Raw genomic sequence first — 21821 nt, forward strand, 5'->3', positions numbered from 1 at the left:
CTTCCATCAGGCAAAGCTGCTGTGGTGTAGTCCAAAACCTCTAGAAGGCACTAAATTGATGAAGGATGCTGTGTAGCATATCTGTTGGGCCTAGGCATTCGTGATAACAGAATAACCTCAGGATTTGCAGGACAGGCTTGCAGGACAGGACTTGTTCTTCTAATGTCTCAAATCTGAGACATTGGTTTTACAACCCAAGTAAGAGACTCTCCTGGCAGCTCCATGCAAGTGGGATGCTGTTGTTTGACTTTGCAATACAGTATATCATTACAATTTCGCTATTTAAGCCTTGTAGCAAAGGATGAAAGTCTTACAGGCTGATCCAGTACCATGAAATACCAGTTCTTACCACACGAGGGTGCAGTTAGGGTGACTTCTAATCACATCCAAACGTTTCTCTTGGTACCAGTACTTTGTACAGAATTTTAAATTTTACCATACTTCTAAATTTATGCTTGGGTGGAGGAAACTGAGCATGTGAAGCAGAAAAGCAGCTAGTAAGAAGAGAAACATCCTCCCTCATGCATTTTGCATCCCTTCTCTTTTCGTTTTATTCAGGGCTACATGTACCCTGTCCTTAAAACACCCAAAACACCTTCACTAAGTTCTGCACCACAAACGGCTGCATTCTGCAATCTGCTTAAATTATTGCAAAATTTTCACAATTCCTCTTGGATTGTTCACTGCTTTGCCTAATTTAGTCTGGACTCACCAAGTCATTGGGAAGGGGAAGGAGATACATGTGGCCCCAACCCTAACTGCCACACATTTTATATAGCTGAAATTTTGGCTGCCAAGATTTCAGCAAACACTGCCCATGCCTTTCCAAACTCTCTCCCTCACAGTCATAAAAACAATTCCATAAGTTTCTCAGTGTACCTTATGGCACACCCTGTGTTTTTTTCACTCACAAACTTGCCCATGTCATGCTTTTGCTGGGGAAGAAAAATCCAAAGGGGGGCAGAGGATCCAAGACAGAGGAACAATGAAATTGAAAGCCTGCTAGGATCACACTGGAAGGGGCAGAGGAAGAGAGGGGGCAAGGAAGCTATTTTCTTGGCTCCCCTCATATTTCATTAGCTGTGCTTCCCCTGCCCACAGGGTTTGCTAAGCACAGTCAATATAGCTCTTCACATTTTGACAGGTTGGATGGCATTATAGCTACTATTATAGCTACTATTCAAATTAGTTTTGGAAAATACGCAGAAGCAGCTCCTTGTCAGCCTAAAGTCCATCCATTGGCCAGTAAATTAAAATTTCCCCAAGAGCAAAGTGCCTAAGGAAGATGAGAGTATCTACATCAACTTATGTTTGCAATTTCACACTCTCAGAATATTTTCTGCATCAAAAGCCTGTAGAACAAATCCAGATGTTATTTTATATTTTATTTTAGCTTGGGGGTTTTTTATTTAAAAAATGGGGCAAAACCAGCTGAAAGGGGAAGTTGGGGTTGGCACTGGGGCCCCCACCCTGACCTCACAACTACACTCCTTAATCACAGATGTATTTCTGCCCTCAGTTCCATCATCATTACAGTAAATATATAATCCTTACATTCTGAAGTGATGGGGATGGAAGAATCTGTCGATTTCAGTTTCTTCCCATTTCATTTTTTCCCAATCTTAAATTAAGTTCACCCCTTCTCTGCATAGGTTATTTTTGGCCATTACGTCATTCCCCAATGGGATGTAATGGCAAGTTGTGATGTGGAATTATTTATGATAATAAAGAAATAAGTAAGTTATTTTGGGCAGCCTGGAGGTTACCAACAGTCTTTTGGTGTGGCAGCTTACACTTACTTACACTTGGGAACTCCCTGCCTGACATTAGGCAGGTGCTTTCACTATACGCTTTTTAGGTAAAGGTAAAGGGACCCCTGTCCATTAGGTCCAGTCGTGACCGACTCTGGGGTTGCGGCGCTCATCTCGCTTTATTGGCCGAGGGAGCCGGCGTACAGCTCCCGGGTCATGAGGCCAGCATGACTAAGCCGCTTCTGGCGAAGCAGAGCAGCGCACGGAAACGTCGTTTACCTTCCCGCTGGAGCGGTACCTATTTATCTACTTGGAGTTTGATGTACTTTCGAACTGCTAGGTTGGCAAGAGCTGGAACAGAGCAATGGGAGCTCACCCTGTCGTGGGGATTCAAACTGCCGACCTTCTGATCAGCAAGTCCTAGGCTCTGTGGTTTAACCCACAGTGCCACCCGCGTTTAAAGGTAAAGGTAAAGGTACCCCTGCCTGTACGGGCCAGTCTTGCCAGACTCTAGGGTTGTGCGCTCATCTCACTCTATAGGCCGGGAGCCAGCGCTGTCCGCAGACACTTCCGGGTCACGTGGCCAGCGTGACAAGCTGCATCTGGCGAGCCAGCGCAGCACACGGAACGCCGTTTACCTTCCCGCTGGTAAGCGGTCCCTATTTATCTACTTGCACCCGGGGGTGCTTTCGAACTGCTAGGTTGGCAGGCGCTGGGACCGAACGACGGGAGCGCACCCCGCTGCGGGGATTCGAACCGCCGACCTTTCGATCGGCAAGTCCTAGGCGCTGAGGCTTTAACCCACAGCGCCACCCGCGTCCCATCAGCGCCACCCGCGTCCCATCCCACCCGCGTTTGGCTCTTGCTAAAAACCATTTTTGTTTGGACAAGTCTGCCCAGGTATCTAGAATATTGATGTGTGTTTTTAGTTTATTGCTTAGCTTATTTGGGGGGAATGCTTTTTAAACAGTTGTTTTTAACTGTATTTTACTAATAATTTTATTGTTTTATTCTCTTTCTAGACTACTTTGAGGCTTTTTCTGGAATCAATAAGTGTATTAATTTTACTTAATAAAGAATTAAGTTTGTTTTAAAAAAACTGTTTTAAGCCCTAGCCGAAATTCATAGGCATTTTTGTGTAGGCTTAACCTAACAGACACATTTTTGTAGGAAAGTTTCCCCAAAATTCATGTTTTTGCAAGCAATTTCCTCTAAGGTAACTTGCTTTTTGAACATTGCTCTCACCAACATACACATTCTTGCACACACTTTCTGCTAATCTTGGTTTGTGTTTTTTGACGCTGGCAAACTACATCCCAAAATTCAGAAGCGGTTGGATTTTAAAGGATAATGTGTGCACTTTTTGTTCACATACTAATTCAGGAAGTGTGAATTAGGTGGGTTCACATTAAAATGCGAACGAAGTCCTCCCCCACCCTTGGTCATAGGACACACAAACCCATTTTCCAGACTTCATTAAATGCCTCACTGCTTTTTTGCAGATCCTTTGCTGGCAAAAGGACAAAGCCATTCAGACCTCATTGTGCAAGTTCTTTCCTCACAAACACATTGTCCTTGGATCTGATAGTGACATTAAAAACAAGACAAAGAACCCAAACCGCTGACTCACTCTACATTGGTACCCATTATTAAACCTGAATTGTTCATTTTTATAATAGCTGGGCTCCATCTGAAAGACCATTTTCCTGCAACTGTCTAGTCGGAGACCAGGATGAAATCCTCTCTTCAAGCTAGAAGCAAAAAAGCTTGAGTTGGATGTTCTTAAGACTACCCTATTCAATGACAACTTTTGACCGTTTTTGGAGATTTCAGAGAACAAAGACAACAATCTTAATAACGACAAAGAGTACCTGACAAAGTGTGTATACACACGAAAGCTCATACCTTGAAAGCTTATATTTAGTTGATCTTTAAGGTGCCACTGGAATTATTAAAAAAGATTTTTTCATCTTTCATCTTGTTATTTAATATGACTATGACAGATCCACCTGAGTCTTAATAATGAGCAGCTTTGGCAGAAAAGCACTGCTTAGATTTAAGAACATCAGAACATAAGAATAGCCTGCTGGATCAGGCCAATGACTCATCCAGTCCAGCAACCTCTACTCAAAGTGGCTGACCAGATGTTCGTGGGAAGCCCACAAGCAGGATCCAGGTACAAAACTGATCCAAGTACAAAACTCACACAACCTCACTATGGTTTCCAGCCACTGGCATTCAGTGTGTGGCACCTAGACTGGTGACTGGGAGTGGCCACTAAGACCACGTTCTGTAAACCTGAAGGAGCATCTCCACCCCCATCGTCCAGCCCGGACACGTCGGTCCAGTGCTGAGGGCCTTCTGGCAGTTCCCTCGCTGTGAGAAGTGAGGTTACAGGGAACCAGGCAGAGGGCCTTCTCGGTAGTGGCGCCTGCCCTGTGGAACGCCCTCCCAGCAGATGTCAAGGCGATAAACAACTATTTTATTTTTAAAAGACAACTAAAGGCAGCCCTGTTTAGGGAAGTTTTTAATGTTTGATGCTGTATTGTTTTTAATATTCAGTTGGAAGCCACCCAGATGGGCGGGGTATATATTATTATTATTATTATTATTATTATTATTATTATTATCATCATCATCATCATCATCATCATCATCATCATCATTATATTCAGAAGCATTACAGAGCATGGCCATTGTGGCTAGTAGCCATGGATAGCCTTATCCTCCATGAATTTGCCTAATTTGTCCGTTAAGAGCTTGGGTGTAATCTTCGACACCTCCCTTTCCATGGAGGCGCAGACTGCAGCTATAACAAAGGCGGCATTTTTTCATCTCCGCCAAGCTAAGCAGTTGGCTCCTTACCTCTCTCTCCCTGACCTAGCCACTGTGATCCACGCGACGGTCACCTCCAGACTGGATTATTGTAACTCGCTCTACGTGGGGCTGCCCTTGAGACTGACCCAGAAACTCCAGCGGGTGCAGAATGCCGGCCGCGGCGAGACTCCTTACGGGGTCTTCGCTGCGAAATCACATTCACTCTCTGCTATACCAGCTGCACTGGCTCTCAGTGGAGTACAGGATCAGGTTTAAGGTGCTGGTTTTAACCTTTAAAGTCCTATACAGCCTAGGACCCTCATACCTACAGGATCGCCTCTCCTGGTATGTCCCACGGAGGACCTTACAGTCTTCAAATAAAAATATCTTGGAGATCCCGGGCAACAGGGAGGTTAAGCTGGCCTCGACCAGAGCCAGGGCTTTTACAGCCGTGGCCCCGATCTAGTGGAACACTCTGTCTCATGAGACTAGGGCCCTGCAGGACTTGACATCTTTCTGCAGGCCCTCAAAGGCCCTGTTCCACCAGGCCTTTGGCTAAGACACAGTCTGACCCCTCTCTCCTTCTGTAATCCTCATAGAACTCTAGCCCAATGGTTGCCATTAATTTGATTCTGAATTGATTTTAGAACATTTTTTAATTAACTGACTGTGTGATTTTATGTACACTGTGCTATTTTTACTTGTTAGCCACTCTGAGCCCAGCTTTGGCAGGGGAGGGCGGGATATAAATAAACAATTATTAATAATAATAATATTTATCATTATCATCATCATCATCTCTTAAAGCTATCCATGTTAGTGGCCATCATGGCCTCCTGTGGAAGTGAGTTGCATAGTTTTAACTATGTGCTCCATGAAGATGTACTTTTTAATCTTTATTGAATCTTCCAAAATTCCACTTCACTGGATGTTTTCCTAGTCACTTTCTCTATGCTAAGCATGATTTTCTAAACTTCCATCATGTCACCTCCTACTCTCCTTTTCTCTAAGCTAACCCCCCACCCCCCAAAAAAACCGCTGCATCCTTTCTTTACAGGGGAGTTGCTCTATCCTTTTAATAATTTTGGTTGCTCTTTTCCGAACCTTCTCCAACTGTACAATATCCTTTTTGCAGCGAGGCAACCAAAACTGTACACAACATTCCAAATGTGGTTGCACCACAGATTTGTAGAATAGCATTATGATATTGGCAACTGAACATGAGAGTTTCAAAGTGCTCCTAGATCTGCCTTTGCCACAGGCAGCTCAGGTAACCGCCTCTTTCAGCGGGTCTGGGAAGGCTCCCTCACAGAGAAAAGCATTCACCACCCCGCGAAGCCCATCGCCCAGCCCTTCCCGGCTAGCTTTTATAAGCCAAGATGGGCAAGGATCAAGGATCAAGGAGACAGGTGGCTGGTTTCACTCGTCCAAGCAGCCTGTCCACATCCTCGGAGGTAACAGATTGGAATTGGTTGAAAACATGTGGCTTCCCACCCAGAATCCTGGGAATGGTTGTTTATTAAGGGTGCTGGAAATGGTATTTCTGTGAGGGGGAACTACAATTCCCAGGATTCTCTGGGGAAGCCATGTCTTTTAAATGTGCACTGAATTTGTGTTAAATGTGTGTGTCTGCAGCAAGATGGCCAACACGGAAAGAGAATAATAGAAACATAGGATTGGAAGGACCACGAGAGTCATCAAGTCCAATCCCCTGCAATGCAGAAATCAGTGTGGGGCTCTAACCCACGATCCTGACATTAACAGCCTCAGGCTTTACCAACTGAGCTATCCCAGGACAAAGGCATCGATACATCAACCACAAGCAAATAAAAACAGCAGGTTGGTTAACAGTCAGAACCAGAGGGAACAGATACCAAAAAGGAGAGAGGCAGGCAGTAAAGTCAACCCAACACCTAGGTCAAATGCCTGCTGAGCAAAGCTGTTTCCAGATGACAGCAGAATACTACCAGAGCAGGGAGCAGGGAGTTCCAAATAGCAAATGCTGCAATGGTGGAAGCCCCTGTGATCACATCCACCCATCTCACAAAGGGTTAGGGTCTTCCCTGCTGACCTTAGTGAATGGGCAGAATTATGCAGGTTATGGTGGTGTCGCCCGAATCCTGTTCTCGAAGCCACTGATAGGGGCTTAAAAGCAATAGCCACTAACTTGAATCAATTACAGAAGCAGGCCATCAACTATCAGCAGCCATTCACTTACACAGCAGAAAAGAAAGAGATGAATCCATGGGTATCATCACCAGGCAGATGAATACAAGAATCATAGAACTGTAGAGTTGGAAGGGACCCTGAGGATCATCTATTCCAACCTCCTGCAATGGAGGAATCACAGTTAAAGAATCTCTGATAGGTGGCCATCCAACCTCTGCTTAAAAACCTCCAACAAATGAGAGTCTACCACTTTCTGAGGCAGTTCATTCAAAAGGCTCTTGCCGTCAGAAAGTTCTTCCTAGCATTTAGTTGGAATTTCCTTCCTCGTAATTTGAATCCATTGGTTCGGGTCTTTTCCTTTGGAGCAGCAGAAAACAAGCTTGCTCCATCCAGAGTTGGCAGTGCATTTTTTAGCTTCCCAAGGCAATGTTTCTTCAATCAGGCTTTCACCAACCTGGTGCCCTCCAGATGTTCCCATCCAAAACACCTGAAGGATTCCAAGTTGGTGAAGGCTGTCTTAAGTGGATGAATGAACAAAGGTCCATACAATTATCTTGCAGGACGTCCACAAGCTTTCGGATAATGTCAAATGTTGACTAAGCAGTCACATGGGACCACCCTAGATGGAAGCATATCTGGCATCCTGAGCTCCTAGAGAAGTGATTTCCCCTGCGGTACAAAATGTCTGTGCTGCAAGGGCAGCTCGCTGCCTCCCATTCAAACACCCTTCAAGCCACCCACAGCTTCTTCAAGGGAAGAAAATTGCTATGAGCTGCAACACACATCGCACCCAGAGACAGGCAGGCACTGCAGAATGTTCACAGCTTATCGGCTGTCAGGGAAGTCCGAGGAGACGGAAAAGGGTTTTTTTGTGGGTCCCGCAGACAGGCTGTCTGGCTCGGCAGGTCGGTGGAATTTTGCAGGAAGGCAGGCAGGGCGGGGCTCACACAATTTATGTCCAGTGTAGGTCAAGGAGGTACACTTACATGGAAGAGCTGAAGAAGCATTCATGACGGGTCAGAAGCTTTTGGGGGGGGGGTGGAGTGAAGAGGAGAGAGGGGCAGATGTGAGCTTAAATCAGCAGAGATTAGCAGGCAAAATGAAGCCACACCAATCTGTAGTGGAAAAACAAAACAAAGGTCACATCTGAAACATACATTTAACCCAATAGGATACCACTTTATAAACAGTTGTGGCTTTCCTCAAAGAATCATGGGAAGTGTAGCTTTTTTAAAGGGTGCTGAGAGTTGTCAGGACCAGGGCTTTTTTTCTGAAACTCAATTCGAGCACCTTTCAGGTAGGCGCCATTGCCATTCTAAGAGAACGAGGGAGGTGTTCATGGTGAGTTCCGTCACCTCTTTTTCTAGAAAAATAGACACCCCTATTCCCCTCACAGAGCTACACTAAACCACCCCTCTCAGAGTGGTTTAAGAATCAATCCGTCTTCACAGAGAACGCTGGGAATTGTAGCTCTGTGATGTGGACAGAGATCTCCTAACAGCTCTTAGCATCCTTAACGAACTACAGTTCCCAGGATTCTTTGCGAGCAGGGAAGCCATTGCTTTTAAAGCAGTATCAAAGTGTTTTAAATGTATGATTCAGAAGTGGCCAAAAAGTAGAATGGGTAGCTTTGTGATTCATTGAAATTCATCGCAGTAGCTTGCACAGCTATCACTGACAAATGTGCATGCCACACAAAATCAGAACACTAAGGCCAATTCACACTTTACACCTGGAACAGAGTTGACCCTGCTATTAGGCAGAATGAGGCAACTACCTCAGGCAGCAGACTGGAGTGGGGGGCAACTGATGGGCAAGTGTTAGAGAGCAGAGTTGTGTGTACCACACACAAGTGGGCCTGCACCACCAGCTTGCTGTTCTCAGGTGTAGTGGAATATGTTCTTCTATAGCTAGTGTTGAAGTAAGATTCACCCTGCCAGCCTGGCTGGCTTTAGTACATGGAATTGGAGTGGAAGGGTGCCATCTTGTCCTTTGCTTCAAACTGCAAGTTGTGTTTTGTGTTGAGCCAGTCATTCTTACAGTGATTCTGTATTGTACTGACGGTATTTTATGTTTTGCTGCACTTGCATATTTTGTTGTAACACCTCCTCAATATTTGATATCAGGAGGTGTGTGTGTGTGTGTGTGAATGCATGCATGCCATGGTTTAAGATCCTGGTTATTAAAGTCATGGTTTCCCAGTTTGAGTTAACAAGGATCAGTATACCACAGCTGATATGCTAAGAAGGGCAGGCAGTGGGGTGAGGGAAGACGCAGAGTCCTGGCACTCATCTGGTTTAGCACCATTTAGAGTTTACAAAACAAGACAGTCCTTGTTCCAGGGATCAAATTCCAGAAGGCACAACAGAAAATGAAAAATTGCCAGTGAGGGAAGGGGAAAGCCAGCAAACCCAGACTTAAAGCAGCATTGGTGTCATGATGCTGTGTTTGCGATGAAAACCTTACAAATGTTGCTGGGGTGGAGAAGCTCACATGGATTGCAAAAGTCAATTGGCCACATGAGGCAGAGGACAGTGAAGGCTAGGTAAACACAGAGGGCACCAATAAGCTTTGGAACAATATGACTGTTCAACAAAGCAATGTTTTCTCTCTTTTTGTCTGAGTAACTGACTACTGGTCTGTTTTTGAGCACAATTCTAAGTGCTGGTTATGACCTATAAAGCCCTATACAGCTTAGGTCTAAGCTCTCTGAAAGACTATCTTCTCACACAAACCTGCCCAGGCTCTGAGATCTTCAGGGGAGGCCCATCTGTTGGTTCCACCACTCTCACAGGCCAGCTTTATGGGGACATGGGGGAGAGCCTTCTTGGTGGCTGCTCCCAGACTTTGGAATTCCCTTCCTAGATAATCTAGGCTGGCTCCCTCACTGCTGTCCTTCCGCTGGCAGCTGAAGACTTTGTTCTGAAATGGACTGGGGTTTTTTTAAGGAAAGGGCTTTAATAGTGCTGTGCTCCTTTATTATCTGTATTTCAATAGATTTGTTTGTTTATATTGTTTTAATTCTGTTAGAGTTTAATTAGTTTTTAACAGTTATCTTTTACATGTTTTTAACTTTTTGTATTTTATCTGTGTTTTTAAAATTTGTGTAATTTGAATCCTGGCCGGGGACAATACGAGATATAAATAAATATGATAATGATTATGATAATGATAATGTACTTGGCTCAATCCAGCCTATTTTGTGCAGTCAGAGATGCAAGACAGCATCGTTCCCCATTCTGCCCTGTAATCAATGTATGCAGCATCACTTCTGTTCTGCTGCATTTCACTTTCTGCCAAAACTTATATTATTAGTCACTGTCCTCTGTGGCACAATTACATAATTTACACTGTCATTATATTATTCTACCCCATTCATTTCAATGCAAGGGAAGGACAATGCAAGTGAGGGGGGCAATAATTAATTTGCAGATTGAAAGCAACAGCAGGGTTTACTGATTATATTCATTCCAGACATAGGATGAATAAGTGAACAGTGGCAATTTCCACTCCACACACCAGGGATGTCTAACCTGTTCCCTTCTAGAGTCCAGATGTTGTCAGACTACAGCTCCCATCATTTCTGACTGCGGGTCATGCTGGCTGAGGCTGATGAGAGTTAGAGTACCACATCTGGAGGGCACCACATTGGCCACTCCTGTCTCAGGTAGTCTGTGCAGGCCAATATATTCAGCTGTCAAGGAGCCTAGTCTGACAGCCCTGCAAAACTCCCCGGGGAAGGCTGTCAAAACAGGGGCAGGAAACAGTAGCAAGGGCAGCAAAACTTCTGTTGCAACAACAATCAGGGACTTCAGCATTAAGCACAGCTGGGGTGGAGGGCAAAGAGGGATGGATACTATTTTTCTTCCCCTTTATTAAGAATGGCCTGGTGCTCCCAGAGGAAGAACAATTTACTCAGCAGTTCCTCTCACTCCACCTGCTACAGCCCAGAGCAGTTGTATAGACATTTCAAAATCCACACTTGCTTTGATGCAAACATGAAACAAAAGCTATGGAAGAGCTTAAATATAAAGTAGTAGTTTTAAAAAAGAATGGCAGCAACCATAATACTTGGCAACTGTCCTCTCCCCCCCCCTTTTTTTTTTTTTACTCACAATGCCATTGATTGGAACTTCCATGGCACTGCATTTTGGGATTGCATTTAGGGGCCAATCATATGGCATCCTGCTGAGGGTTCTTTGATCCCCTAACCAGCACCCATCAGGAGGACCTGCATATTACATATAATGGAGATGGGAAGGGGAGGCACCTAAATCCTACATGGTGTTTTAGCACCACAGCAGGAACTAGGGTGAAACGCAAACCTCCGGCCAAGTGTAGCGTGGCTGAATCTAGATTCCTGTTGCTTACAAAGGCCATGATGGAATTTCAGAGGGGGCTGAAATTCTGACAATTCTTGCTGCAGCAGATCTGAATGAGCCTTGATGGGTCCCTTTGCTAGCTGGACTGTCTTAGCATGCAGTGGATCCTTGTCTCTGTCCTCATTTTCCCTTCCCAAACAACCCATTTTGGGGGCTTCTGTCCATGTCTTTTAGTGGGTACAGTTGGTGGTGAAGTCCACCCCCAACTCTGCCCCTGTGCAGCCTGATGCAGTCTGGTGGAGAAGGTGACCTCTGCCACATCCTAACCCCCTCCAGCACAGCACAGCAGGACAGATAAAAGAAAATCAGAGACGTGCAGGCGAACTCTGCCTAGCACCATGGATCATTTTGTTTTGGTTGGCTGTTAATGTGCTTGTGGCGAGGAGATTGTATCTAAAGAGGAGAGAGTTGTGAAGAGGAAGCACAGTAAACCAGTAAGTTACATTTTGTACTAGCTGGCTTACAATGAGTCCAATATAACTGCAGGTACAGGCCACATCCTGTATTGGTCCACTCATAGGTGTGAAAAAGAAGCAGAGATGTGTGATCTTAAGCTGGAAAATGGAAGGAAGGAGAAAGAAATAAGTATACGTGTCCTGTCTCTTATTTCCATAGTCAGGTGTTCCCTGCCCATGTGCTAAATCACTGCTTCCCAACCTTTTCAGGCCCCTGCCCTCTTGGCTCCATAAACTCATCCCCAGTGCACCCACCCAGCATAGTTCAAAACTGTGGTTTGCACAACCCAGTAAGGAAGATAATAAAACAATAACAACTGGTTGCACATTTATTCGAAATCCAATTAAAACTATTTGGTTTAATTAATGCAACAAAACTGATGAGCTTGATCCAGTGATATCAGCTTTTCAAAGTCTGCTGGTTATTTACACTCTAGCACTCCCCTGCTGCCCCCGTGCCAATTAATGCCCCCCCCCCGGTAGATAATCCCACCACCCCACAGGGGACAGTACTGCCCACCTTGGGAACGCTGTGGTAAAACAAGTATCCAGCGATCAGCAGGAGAATGAACCACTGAGCTCTACATAGTGTGCCATATGAAGAGATTTGGAACCAATTTTTATTTAAATCTAATTTACCTAAGTTTTCCTATTCATATGCATATTATGATTGCCATATTTTGTAGTTACTTACACAAATGGTTTTAATTTCCACTGCCTTCTTCTGTCCCCAGGGGTTGAAGGTATGATATTCAAGTTCCCCAATTATCAGTTTCATTAAAAAATATAAAATTAATAAGATGATAATTTATGAATTGCTGAAATGCAATACTGATTTCACAAGTCACAATTAAGAGCTGGAGAGTTAGGGATCATGCTGAAGTATTTCTAGAGTTAATCAGTCCTCATTTCTTGCTCACAACAGGGAAGATTTTCTTAATACCGGACTGCGCTTTTTGTAAAAAAGGAAAGACCTTGGGCACTCCTGGAAGGGTCTCAAAACCCACGTTGAGGCAATCGCAGAGAAAAGCAATTCAAGTCAAGGTGGTTTTTAATTTGCCAAGGGCACCGAATGCGAGAGGGGAATTGAATTTTTGTGTGTCCTGCTTCCTGTGGCTTGAGATGCCCGGGGTGAGTCAAGAGAGTTAAAAGGCAGGCAATCACAGCAGAATGTTGAAACAGGAAGAGGAAACAGCTCAAGACTAGAATTAAGGGAGATAAAGACAAATCAAGGTTATTGTGCTGCAAGGAGAGGGAATTCCAGGAATGTACAAAATGGAGGAAGAAGAAAAAGAGTAATTCACCGCACACACCGATGTAGAAATAAACCCAACTAAGATCAAGGGAACCCACTGCCTATTATAAGGGGTTTAGGAACGAAGTCCTGTGGGTGCAGCAGTGCAGCTGGGCAAAAGCACAGGACCCACAACCCAAAGACCACCCAAAGGACCACGAAGAGAGCGGCAGGTGCCAGGGGCAACAGCATCTGGACTGACATGGTTGTGACATCATGATTTATTCCTTTCTATTTTTTGATAACATTTCATGGCATTCACTTTTAAAAGTGAGTAGAGAATAATTTCCATATTCTGCATCATGGCATCAGAAGCAAACCCCGGTTTATTCCTGTATTCATGATGGCTCTCTGCTTTACGTGAGTTTTAAAATGCAAAACTGCACATGCTCTGAGTATTCACTAAATTAAGAAAAATCTGGGTCTGCAAACACTTTAATTTGGCTTTTTGTTTTTTCTTTTGCTCTAACAGATCAGGAACATAGAAAGAATTACAGTATAAAGTATGGAATAATGGGGATGGGGAAGGTGCAGAGGAGAGAAAGGTTAACCGTTACTACACATGGTTGACTAAAGGCTATAAGACAATTAAGTCCAGGTTCTAAGATTACTGGTCTGCACCACTGCATGGGCAGTGCTTTAAGGGACTAAGGTCAAACTAAATCATTATTCAGATGACTTGAACATATACAGTGGTACCTCGAGATGCGAACGGGACCCGTTCCGGAACCCCGATCGCATCCTGAATGGAACATAAGATGCGACGGCGTGTCTGCGTATGCGCGGGTCGCATTTTGCCGTTTCCACACGTGACGTCATTTTGAGCATCTGCGCATGCGTGAGCGGCAAAACCCGGGAGTAATGCACTCTATTACTTCCGGGTTGCCGCGGAGCGCAACCTGAAAGTGCTTAACCTGAAGCACATTCAACCCGAGGTATGGTTGTACTCTGCCTTTCTTGGAAGATGCAGTGTAGTGTTTTGTTTTTAATGGTATTAAGACACAAAGCCTATAGTGCCCCCCCCCCCCGCCCCGGAAGGAAAACAGTGGAAAGTGATGGGCCTGGGAGATGCTTGGAGGACGGTGACACCAGCACATTAGAGTCAGTGCAGAGGGTAACCATGTGCTTCAGGAGCTCCCTGCAAGGCAGTATCTCGGAGGCTCACCAGATGATAAACCTGGCTTTCCATGCAAGGTTGTTGCAAGTGTCACTGAGCAGCTCTGCAAATATATATGCCTTCATTGTACTGTTTTGATGCCGGCTAAGAGCTTTCCTATTTATGTAAGCCTACTAAGGCATGTAATTTTATTATGTATACAGTGGTGCCCCGCAAGACGAATGCCTCGCAAGACGAAAAACTCGCTAGACGAAAGGGTTTTCCATTTTTTGAGTCGTTCCGCAAGACGAATTTCCCTATGGGCTTGCTTCGCAAGATGAAACGTCTTGCGAGTTCTTGCGAGTTTGTTTCCTTTTTCTTAAAGCCGCTAAGCCGTTAATAGCCGCTAAGCTGTTAATAGCCGCTAAGCCGCTAATAGCCGTGCTTTGCAAGACAAAAAAAACGCAAGACGAAGAGACTCGCGGAACGGATTAATTTCGTCTTGCGAGGCACCACTGTACCATTTTTTAAAAGAGCTGGTTTTATCTACATTTTGATTTTTTTAAAAAATTGTGCCTCCTTGTTTTTCCAAGTCTCTTGAATTTATTGGTATTTTCTTATAAATATTTTATATTCTTTTATATAAACAGTTTAGATGATTTTCTTATATTATGCAGTATATAAATCCTGTTAAATAAATAATGCTAAGTGCTGCTGTTACTATTCTTTGCTAAACAGTGTGATTCGTTTCCAGAAGCCTGACCAGTCCTCTTACAAGTGTGTGTGTGTGTGTGTGTGTGTGTGTGTGTGTGTTATAAAGCCACCAAGAAAATGCACTGACAGCCACCTTCTTTGATCACTCTTGAGAGCCAGCATGGTGTAGTGGTTAAGAGCAGTGGGCTCATAATCTGGTGAACCGGGTTCGCGTCTCCGCTCCTCCACATGCAGCTGCTGGGTGACCTTGGGCTAGTCACACTTCTCTGAAGTCTCTCAGCCTCACTCACCTCACAGAGTGTTTATTGTGGTGGAGGAAGGGAAAGGAGATTGTTAGCTGCTTTGAGACTCCTTAAGGGGAGTGAAAGGCGGGATATCAAATCCAAACTCTTCTTCTGCTAACAAAGGCTCCCCCAAGCCTTGCACTTTTCCAAAACCCTGCAAGGTATTTCAGTAGGCTTTGTATAATTTAGAGGGAAGGAGGACCCTAAAAAACATATTACCTGATTGGTAATATGCATTGCCTGCCCTTGCCCCTCCTCCCACAATTTGTGGAGCTGGTGTCTGGCATAGTACATCTCCCGTGGTATCCAGGTTCCTCTGCTCAAGTTGGTTTCTACTGTGACTTCACAGGAAGATGCCTTATACTGAGTCAGATCATTGGTCCATCCAGCAACTGCCCCATTTTTTCAGGCAGGGGTCTTTCCCAGCCCTGCCTGGAAATGCTGATGATTGAAATTGAGCCAAGGCAGGTGCACAACCACTGAGCTGCCCTTCCCCCTGATTTTTAGCCTTGGTTGTTCTCTGTCTTCCTAGGATTTCCACTTCCTCAAATTGAGAGGCTAAGGGCCAAGCAATGATGACTACAGAGGATACCCCTCTACATCCTGTTTAGTTGGTTTGAAGGTTCATTTCTTCACCACTGAGGGCTTCCCTCCACACTCCCTCCACACAGCAGCATGAAAATACATGATGTGAGTGAGTCAAAGATCCTGCCCCTCAGGCTCCCACGCGTATCTTTCCCTTCCTCGTCTTGTACTTGCTCATGTCTTTGTCTTTGCCCTTGACACCTTTCAGATCTTTGCTGTTACAGTCAATGATAGGCAAACAAGATAAGTAGTACAAGCTTTGCATTATCCAGGTGTGTATAGTAGAGTAAAAGAAAAAGAGAATAGAAAACAACAACACAGAAGTGGCACAGAGTGAAATAAAATCGGCACCAGCATTTTAAAAGTTGTAGTCATGTCATGAACTCCAAAAGAGGAAAATTACAAAATGTCAGAAGGGTCAGTTCCTGGAAGGTTTTGCTTGCTGCAGCATAAAACTTTGCCACACCAAGAGTATTAGATGCACTTTGGTAAAGAGTAAAAGGACCTAAAATGCATCTGGCTGTCTTGGCAGATTTAACAAAGATGTTGTGGGCTACTGACAACCCCTCTAGAGTCACATGGCATTGTGGGCTTTGTGGAAAATAAAGTAGCATCAGGGTGGAATGTTTTTTGAGAGCGGGGGGCCAAAAGCAGACATCAGCATTCAGCCTGGCAGATTTAATAAAAGGGGTTTGGCTTGCCATCTTTCATGCCACAAGAAGAAGCAGCCATGTAAAGACTGATAGCCTGAAAGACAGGTTAATGAGTACTTCATATATATCTTGAACCATTTACCTCTGACGAAAATGTATAACTCGGCCTTGAGTTCTTTGTTTGATGGAAGGTCGCTGTAAAGGCAGGTGAAGTAGCTTGTGTCATTGGCAACAGCTCGGTTGACCACAAGGGTGCTGCAGGTGTGATGTGACCTGCCTGGGCATTTCTTTTCAAATACCTGCCACCGATTGCCATCCTTGTACTGGTCATTTCTCCAGATCCAAGTCAAACCAGGCAAGCCTCTGTCAAAAGAAGACATTGAGACATGAAACCTGTTTTGGTCTTCAGACATAATTAGGCAAGTACATATGTGAGTGTAACATAGAGATGTGTCACCTCAGCCTTGGGGAACAAATGCAGCCCTCTGGGCCTCTCTGTCTGGCCCTTGGAACTGGATGGAGGACAGAGAAGCGTGTGCAAAAATCCTTTGGAACGGCAGGAATGTAGCCTACCGTAGAAATGTAAGAGTCTCCTCCATTGCTCCAAATATTTTTCCCCTCATTCACTCTGGGTCAGGACTCACCCACTCTGGCATGCGGCCCCCCTGAAGGCTGTCCATGAGGGAACATGGCCCTCAAGCTGAAAAAGGCACCTCACCCCTGATGTAACATATTAGGCAGGCATATATGTGAGTGCAACCTATGCTTCAACTATATGGAATGGGGATGAATTGTATGATGCATGGATGTATGAATAAAATTATACACAACTTGGAGAAAGTGGTTATATAAATGTTTTGCTGCCTCCCTTATATCACCAGAACTCATTGACACTTCATCACTCAGTGCATAGGAGGCAGTCACAGCCACCAACCTGGCTGGTTTCAAAAGATGACACAAATTCCTGCAGGAGAAAGCTATTAGTCACTAATAATTAGTGGCTACTAGCCATGATGGCTATGCTCTGAAGTTGGGGGCAGTAAAAGAAAAAGAAAAAGTGCACCAAAGAGGGCACAGACTTGTATATTTTTTGCAGATGCTAATTTATATGTATATTTGCACATTTAGAAATAATTTAAATAGTAATAAAATTAATGTTATAGTGGGGAAGAGTGGTGAGGTGGCCTGTGTGTGCTGGCTTAGCCTGCTGTCCTAGTGCCAGCCTCAAGCTTTGTCTCCCTGCCCACTCCTGAGGCTGCTCCCCCTTTATAGGATTATATTTAAGCCAGACTTATTCCAGGCAGCTCTTCAAATAGAGAACTCCTTCAAGTATAGGGCTGTCCTCTAAAGTAGGACACATAGATTACTGGTACATCCAGCTCAGTGCTGCCTACATTGACTGATAGCAGCTCTCGTGGGATATCAGACAGAGAACATTATCAGTCCTACCTGGAGACACCAGGGATTGAACCTGAGGCCTTATGCATGCAAAGCAGATGCTCAGTCACTGAGCTATGGGCCTTCCCTACTCCAGACACAGTCAGGCTCTTCTGCCAACCAGCCAGACACCATCTTCTGCCCTGACCAGGTACTATCCTTGGCCCAGTAAGCACAACCTCTACATTCTCAGATTCTGCTAACTCAAGCAACTCAAACTGGGGACTTTCACAGGCATCCTAATCCCTGTTCCTCAAGATTCATTGGAAGAGAGTTTGCTTTCCATTCCATCTTTTACCCAAGTCACCTGCAAGGAGCAGGGCCTCCTCAGTGTTGGCTCCCATCTTTGCAGAATTCACTCCCAAATGGGACTCTGCCTGGCTACCTTTCTAGCTAGCTTCGACATAATTCATGTGTGTGTCAGAAGGCCACAAATGGGATGAACCAAACCTGCCACTGCTCTTTATTCCCTGGAGTTTGCTTATAGCTTGTTTGTAGACTGCTCATATACTACACTGATGGTATTCATTTTGCTTAAAGATATCAATGTTGTATGTTGCTACAAATTCCTTTAAAGCAGAAGAGTAGCTTCTAAACACTCTCTCTTTTTCTTGGAAGAGACAACCCCATTACGATCTGTATTCTGAGATCCCATCTTCTTTAAGTAAAAACTATGATTGGCTAGTTCAGGAGAACAGCTGCGGCTTGGAGACAGATCATCTGCTTTGCATGCAGAAGGTCCCAGGTTCAATCCATGGCATCTCTAGCTGGGACAGACTCCATCTGAAACCCTGGAGAGCTGTTGCCAGTCACTGCCAACAATACTGAGATAGATGGACCAATAAGACAGCTCCCTATGTTCCTGAGGTTGACTGCTAAAGCTGTTTGAGGAGTTATGCTAAGTTGCTTTTCCCCAAAAGAAAACTTCTGAAAGGTTAAGGGATGAGTGTTGCTGCGTTTCTTGCATGACATACGTGATGTTACAAGAGCAAGGTTATAAGCAGAACAGTATTGATTCTGGAGGAAAGGTATGATTATATTCCATTTTGGTGCAACAAATAGTGGCTGTTTGAAGTTGCTATAGAAATGCTCTAAGACATTAGTGGGAAAACACACTATAGATTTCTTCCAAGTTAAATTCAAATCTATTTGTTTCCATCAGTGTGAGTGAGTGGGTGTTATAGGGGCAGGGAGGAAGGGAGAGGGAAAGGGGAAAGAGTGATCGGCTCAGGAGCTTGCAAAGAGGTTAGGATATTTTCACATGTTGTGAGGTTTAAACACAGCGTTTTCACTGCAATATTCTGCCTTGTACTGAATTCCTTATTAGAGCATGAGCATGATTAGGAGGTGATTGCCAAAGAAGGTTTTAAAAAAGATTTATGGTCCAAGCATAGACTTAAACAAAAGAAAGCCCCATTTAACTCAATGAAGCTTGCTTCTGAGTGGACATGCATAGGATCACACTCCTAATATGTCAATATATACATGGTTATAGTGTTTGGGGATGCAGGGAGTGTAATTCAAAACATGTTCAGTAAGTTTTACTATCTGGTAGAAAGTTCTTTGATTGGTTTGGACAGAATGCAAAAGCTGGAGTGGGGCACCAGTGACCCTCCAGACCGATGTTTCAAACTGGGACTGTCTGCATCCAAAGGATCTACTCTGCTACTCAGCTAAGCTTCCTTCCTGTCACCACTAGGGATGAGTGAAACCATCCATTTTGGTTTCTTTCAGTTTCCATTTTTCTTAAATCCAGTTCTCTACACGTGCATGTCAGTGTCCTGATGAAAAGTCATCACTATCTCACAGTGCATGTTCTCCTAATACACATGTTTGTATGCAATTTTGCCTAAAATACACATTTTAGCCAAAGATTTTTAAAAAGATTTTTTTAATTTATTGCATTTATACCCCACCGTTCCTTCAAGGAATCTGGCTTTTGTCTTTCTGTTTTCTCAAGAGTGGTGAGAGGGTTGCATTTTTATTTTATTGTAGGTTGTAGGTCTGATTTTTCATTTTCTTGTAAAAGTACCTTGAAGTTTGGTGAAGTAGGGTACAAATATTTGAAATTTCTGCCTCCTGCAATTTTTGGATCATGGCTTAATTAACACCCTCCCATTTAGAATTCCTCCCCTAATCTTTCCTGTCTGGGGAAAGATGCTTGTTGGGAATCCATGCATCAACTCTGGATTCACCACCACACCTTCCTTTTTAGGATGGAACCCTGGATTCTCAGTGCACCACTTACCGGCAAGTGATTGCGAAAGGCTTTCCGGCGGCAACTGAAATATGATCACTGTTCAAGTTCAACTCCGGTTTCATCAGCCGCAGTTCCTTTGCATGACCTGCATCAAAAATGCACAAAGAACACAAAGCAAAACAATTTAAATACTTGTGTCTATATGGTTCCACCCCTTTTTCACTTCTTAAACCCAAACTGATGGACAGGAGGTTGCAGATTTTTAAGATTAACACATCTCATGCAAAACTCTTTCACCATTCAACTCTTATGATGACAAATTGAGAGTGGAATATGGGGTGGCTTAGGGCAGCCACCACTGACCTGGAAGCCCTGCAGATGTTTTGGACTGTAATTCCCATCAGCCCCAGCATGATGCTGGGGCTGATGGGAACTTGGAAGTGCTGCCAGAGACTGATGGGAGTTGTAGTTCAAAACAAGTGGGCTACAGCTGGAGGGCGCCAGGCTGACAAAGGTTGACTTTAGGGGATATTCTGTGCTGGGCTTCCCTCCTCCCTTCCCTATTCCCTCCTCCTGCTTTTTTAGATGTTTAAAAAACTTGTAAAAAAAAGAGAGAGAGCCTCCCACTTTGATCAGCAGTAACACTTCCTCAGAGACTGGTGTCAGCGAAGCCTCAGGGGAAACGGAAGAAGAAAGGTGGAGAGAGGGAAGGCAAAAGCTCACAGACTTATCTGCGGGACGCAGAGATGCAACTTCCGTCGCCTAGTTTTGGCAGGGGTGTCAAGCGTAAGGGAAAAAGGCGGAGACTGGGCGTGGCGAGGTTCTTATGATGGGGGGGGGGGCAGGAAAAGCCCACTCTCGGAATCCGCTAGCGACTGAGGGAGTCATGAACTTTGGTTGTCTGCACTGTACATACGGTAGTTTGCACCAAATAAAACCTGTAAAAAGGCAAGTCGGAGTCCTGGCTGTTTCCTCGTGAGCAACCATACTCATCCCTGACAGGTGGGTTGGAAAACCTCTGGCACAATGTACTATATGTACCAATTTGAGTGGCAGTGTGGAGGTGACCAGAGCCCCCAGTGCCTGATGGGAATGTGAATCACCCCCACCTTCATGAATCAGCTGAGAAGAGGGACTGTGTGCCTGTGTCTGTGTGCATGCACATGTCCCTTGGAACAAAATACTAATAAAATAAATAAAGATTACCCACCCCAGCTAATGGCGGGAAAGTGGGGGGGGGGGGTGTTAAACAAAACAGAGTATCAGCAAGAACCCAGACACTCACCATCTGAATTTGCTCAGAGACAGAGATTTGTATCTATACATATACAGTAAAGCCGCAATTTATGCAGGGTTACATTCTGGGGATAGTGCATAAAGCCAATTGGGTGCAATGTTAGGTGGGATTGCCAAAGGTTTTTTTAATCTCAGACACTCACCCTGTTTCCGCCCCATTTTTTTAAAAGTTTAAACTTTTTTGCCAAGCACATAAAGCTGAATGTGCACAAGTTAAATGCACGTAACTCAAAATCATAGAATTGTAGAGTTCAAAGGGACCCTGGGGAACATCTAGTCCAACCCGCTGCAGTGCAGGAATATGCAGCTATCCCACATGGGGATCGAACCTGCAACATCGGCATTATCAGCACCGCGCTCTAACCAACTGAGCTGTCCAGGTCTACTGTATGACATTTGTATCTTCTTTTAAGTTATGTAACAATGGTCCTGTCAGCAACACAATTCACTTGGCTTAGTGGTTTTCCGCAGTAAGGTAAAGGTAAAGGTACCCCTGCCCGTACGGGCCAGTCTTGACAGACTCTAGGGTTGTGTGCCCATCTCACTCAAGAGGCCGGGGGCCAGCGCTGTCCGGAGACACTTCCAGGTCACGTGGCCAGCGTGACATCGCTGCTCTGGCGAGCCGCACATGGAAACGCCGTTTACCTTCCCGCTAGTAAGCGGTCCCTATTTATCTACTTGCACCCGG

At 44.6% G+C, this 21821-nt stretch overlaps 1 protein-coding gene across 4 annotated transcripts in view; it reads right to left on the minus strand.

Moving 5' to 3' along the window:
- LOC114588860 (vascular endothelial growth factor receptor kdr-like) overlaps window positions 1-21821 on the minus strand; it is a 192683-nt gene that overhangs the window by 119971 nt on the left and 50891 nt on the right. For 3 of the 4 annotated variants that reach the window (XM_077922571.1, XM_028714546.2, XM_028714547.2), the window contains exons 2-3: window positions 19886-19982; window positions 16343-16563 (exon numbers count right to left, since the gene is read on the minus strand). In XM_077922571.1, coding sequence (XP_077778697.1) covers window positions 16343-16563; window positions 19886-19982 — 318 coding nt within the window. Of the gene's footprint in view, window positions 1-16342; window positions 16564-19885; window positions 19983-20464; window positions 20587-21821 lie in introns of those variants that run through there. The other variant, XM_028714549.2, reaches the window with a different exon arrangement.

Source organism: Podarcis muralis, chromosome Z (assembly GCF_964188315.1).
Source record: "Podarcis muralis chromosome Z, rPodMur119.hap1.1, whole genome shotgun sequence".
NCBI classification, from domain to species: Eukaryota; Metazoa; Chordata; class Lepidosauria; order Squamata; family Lacertidae; genus Podarcis; species Podarcis muralis.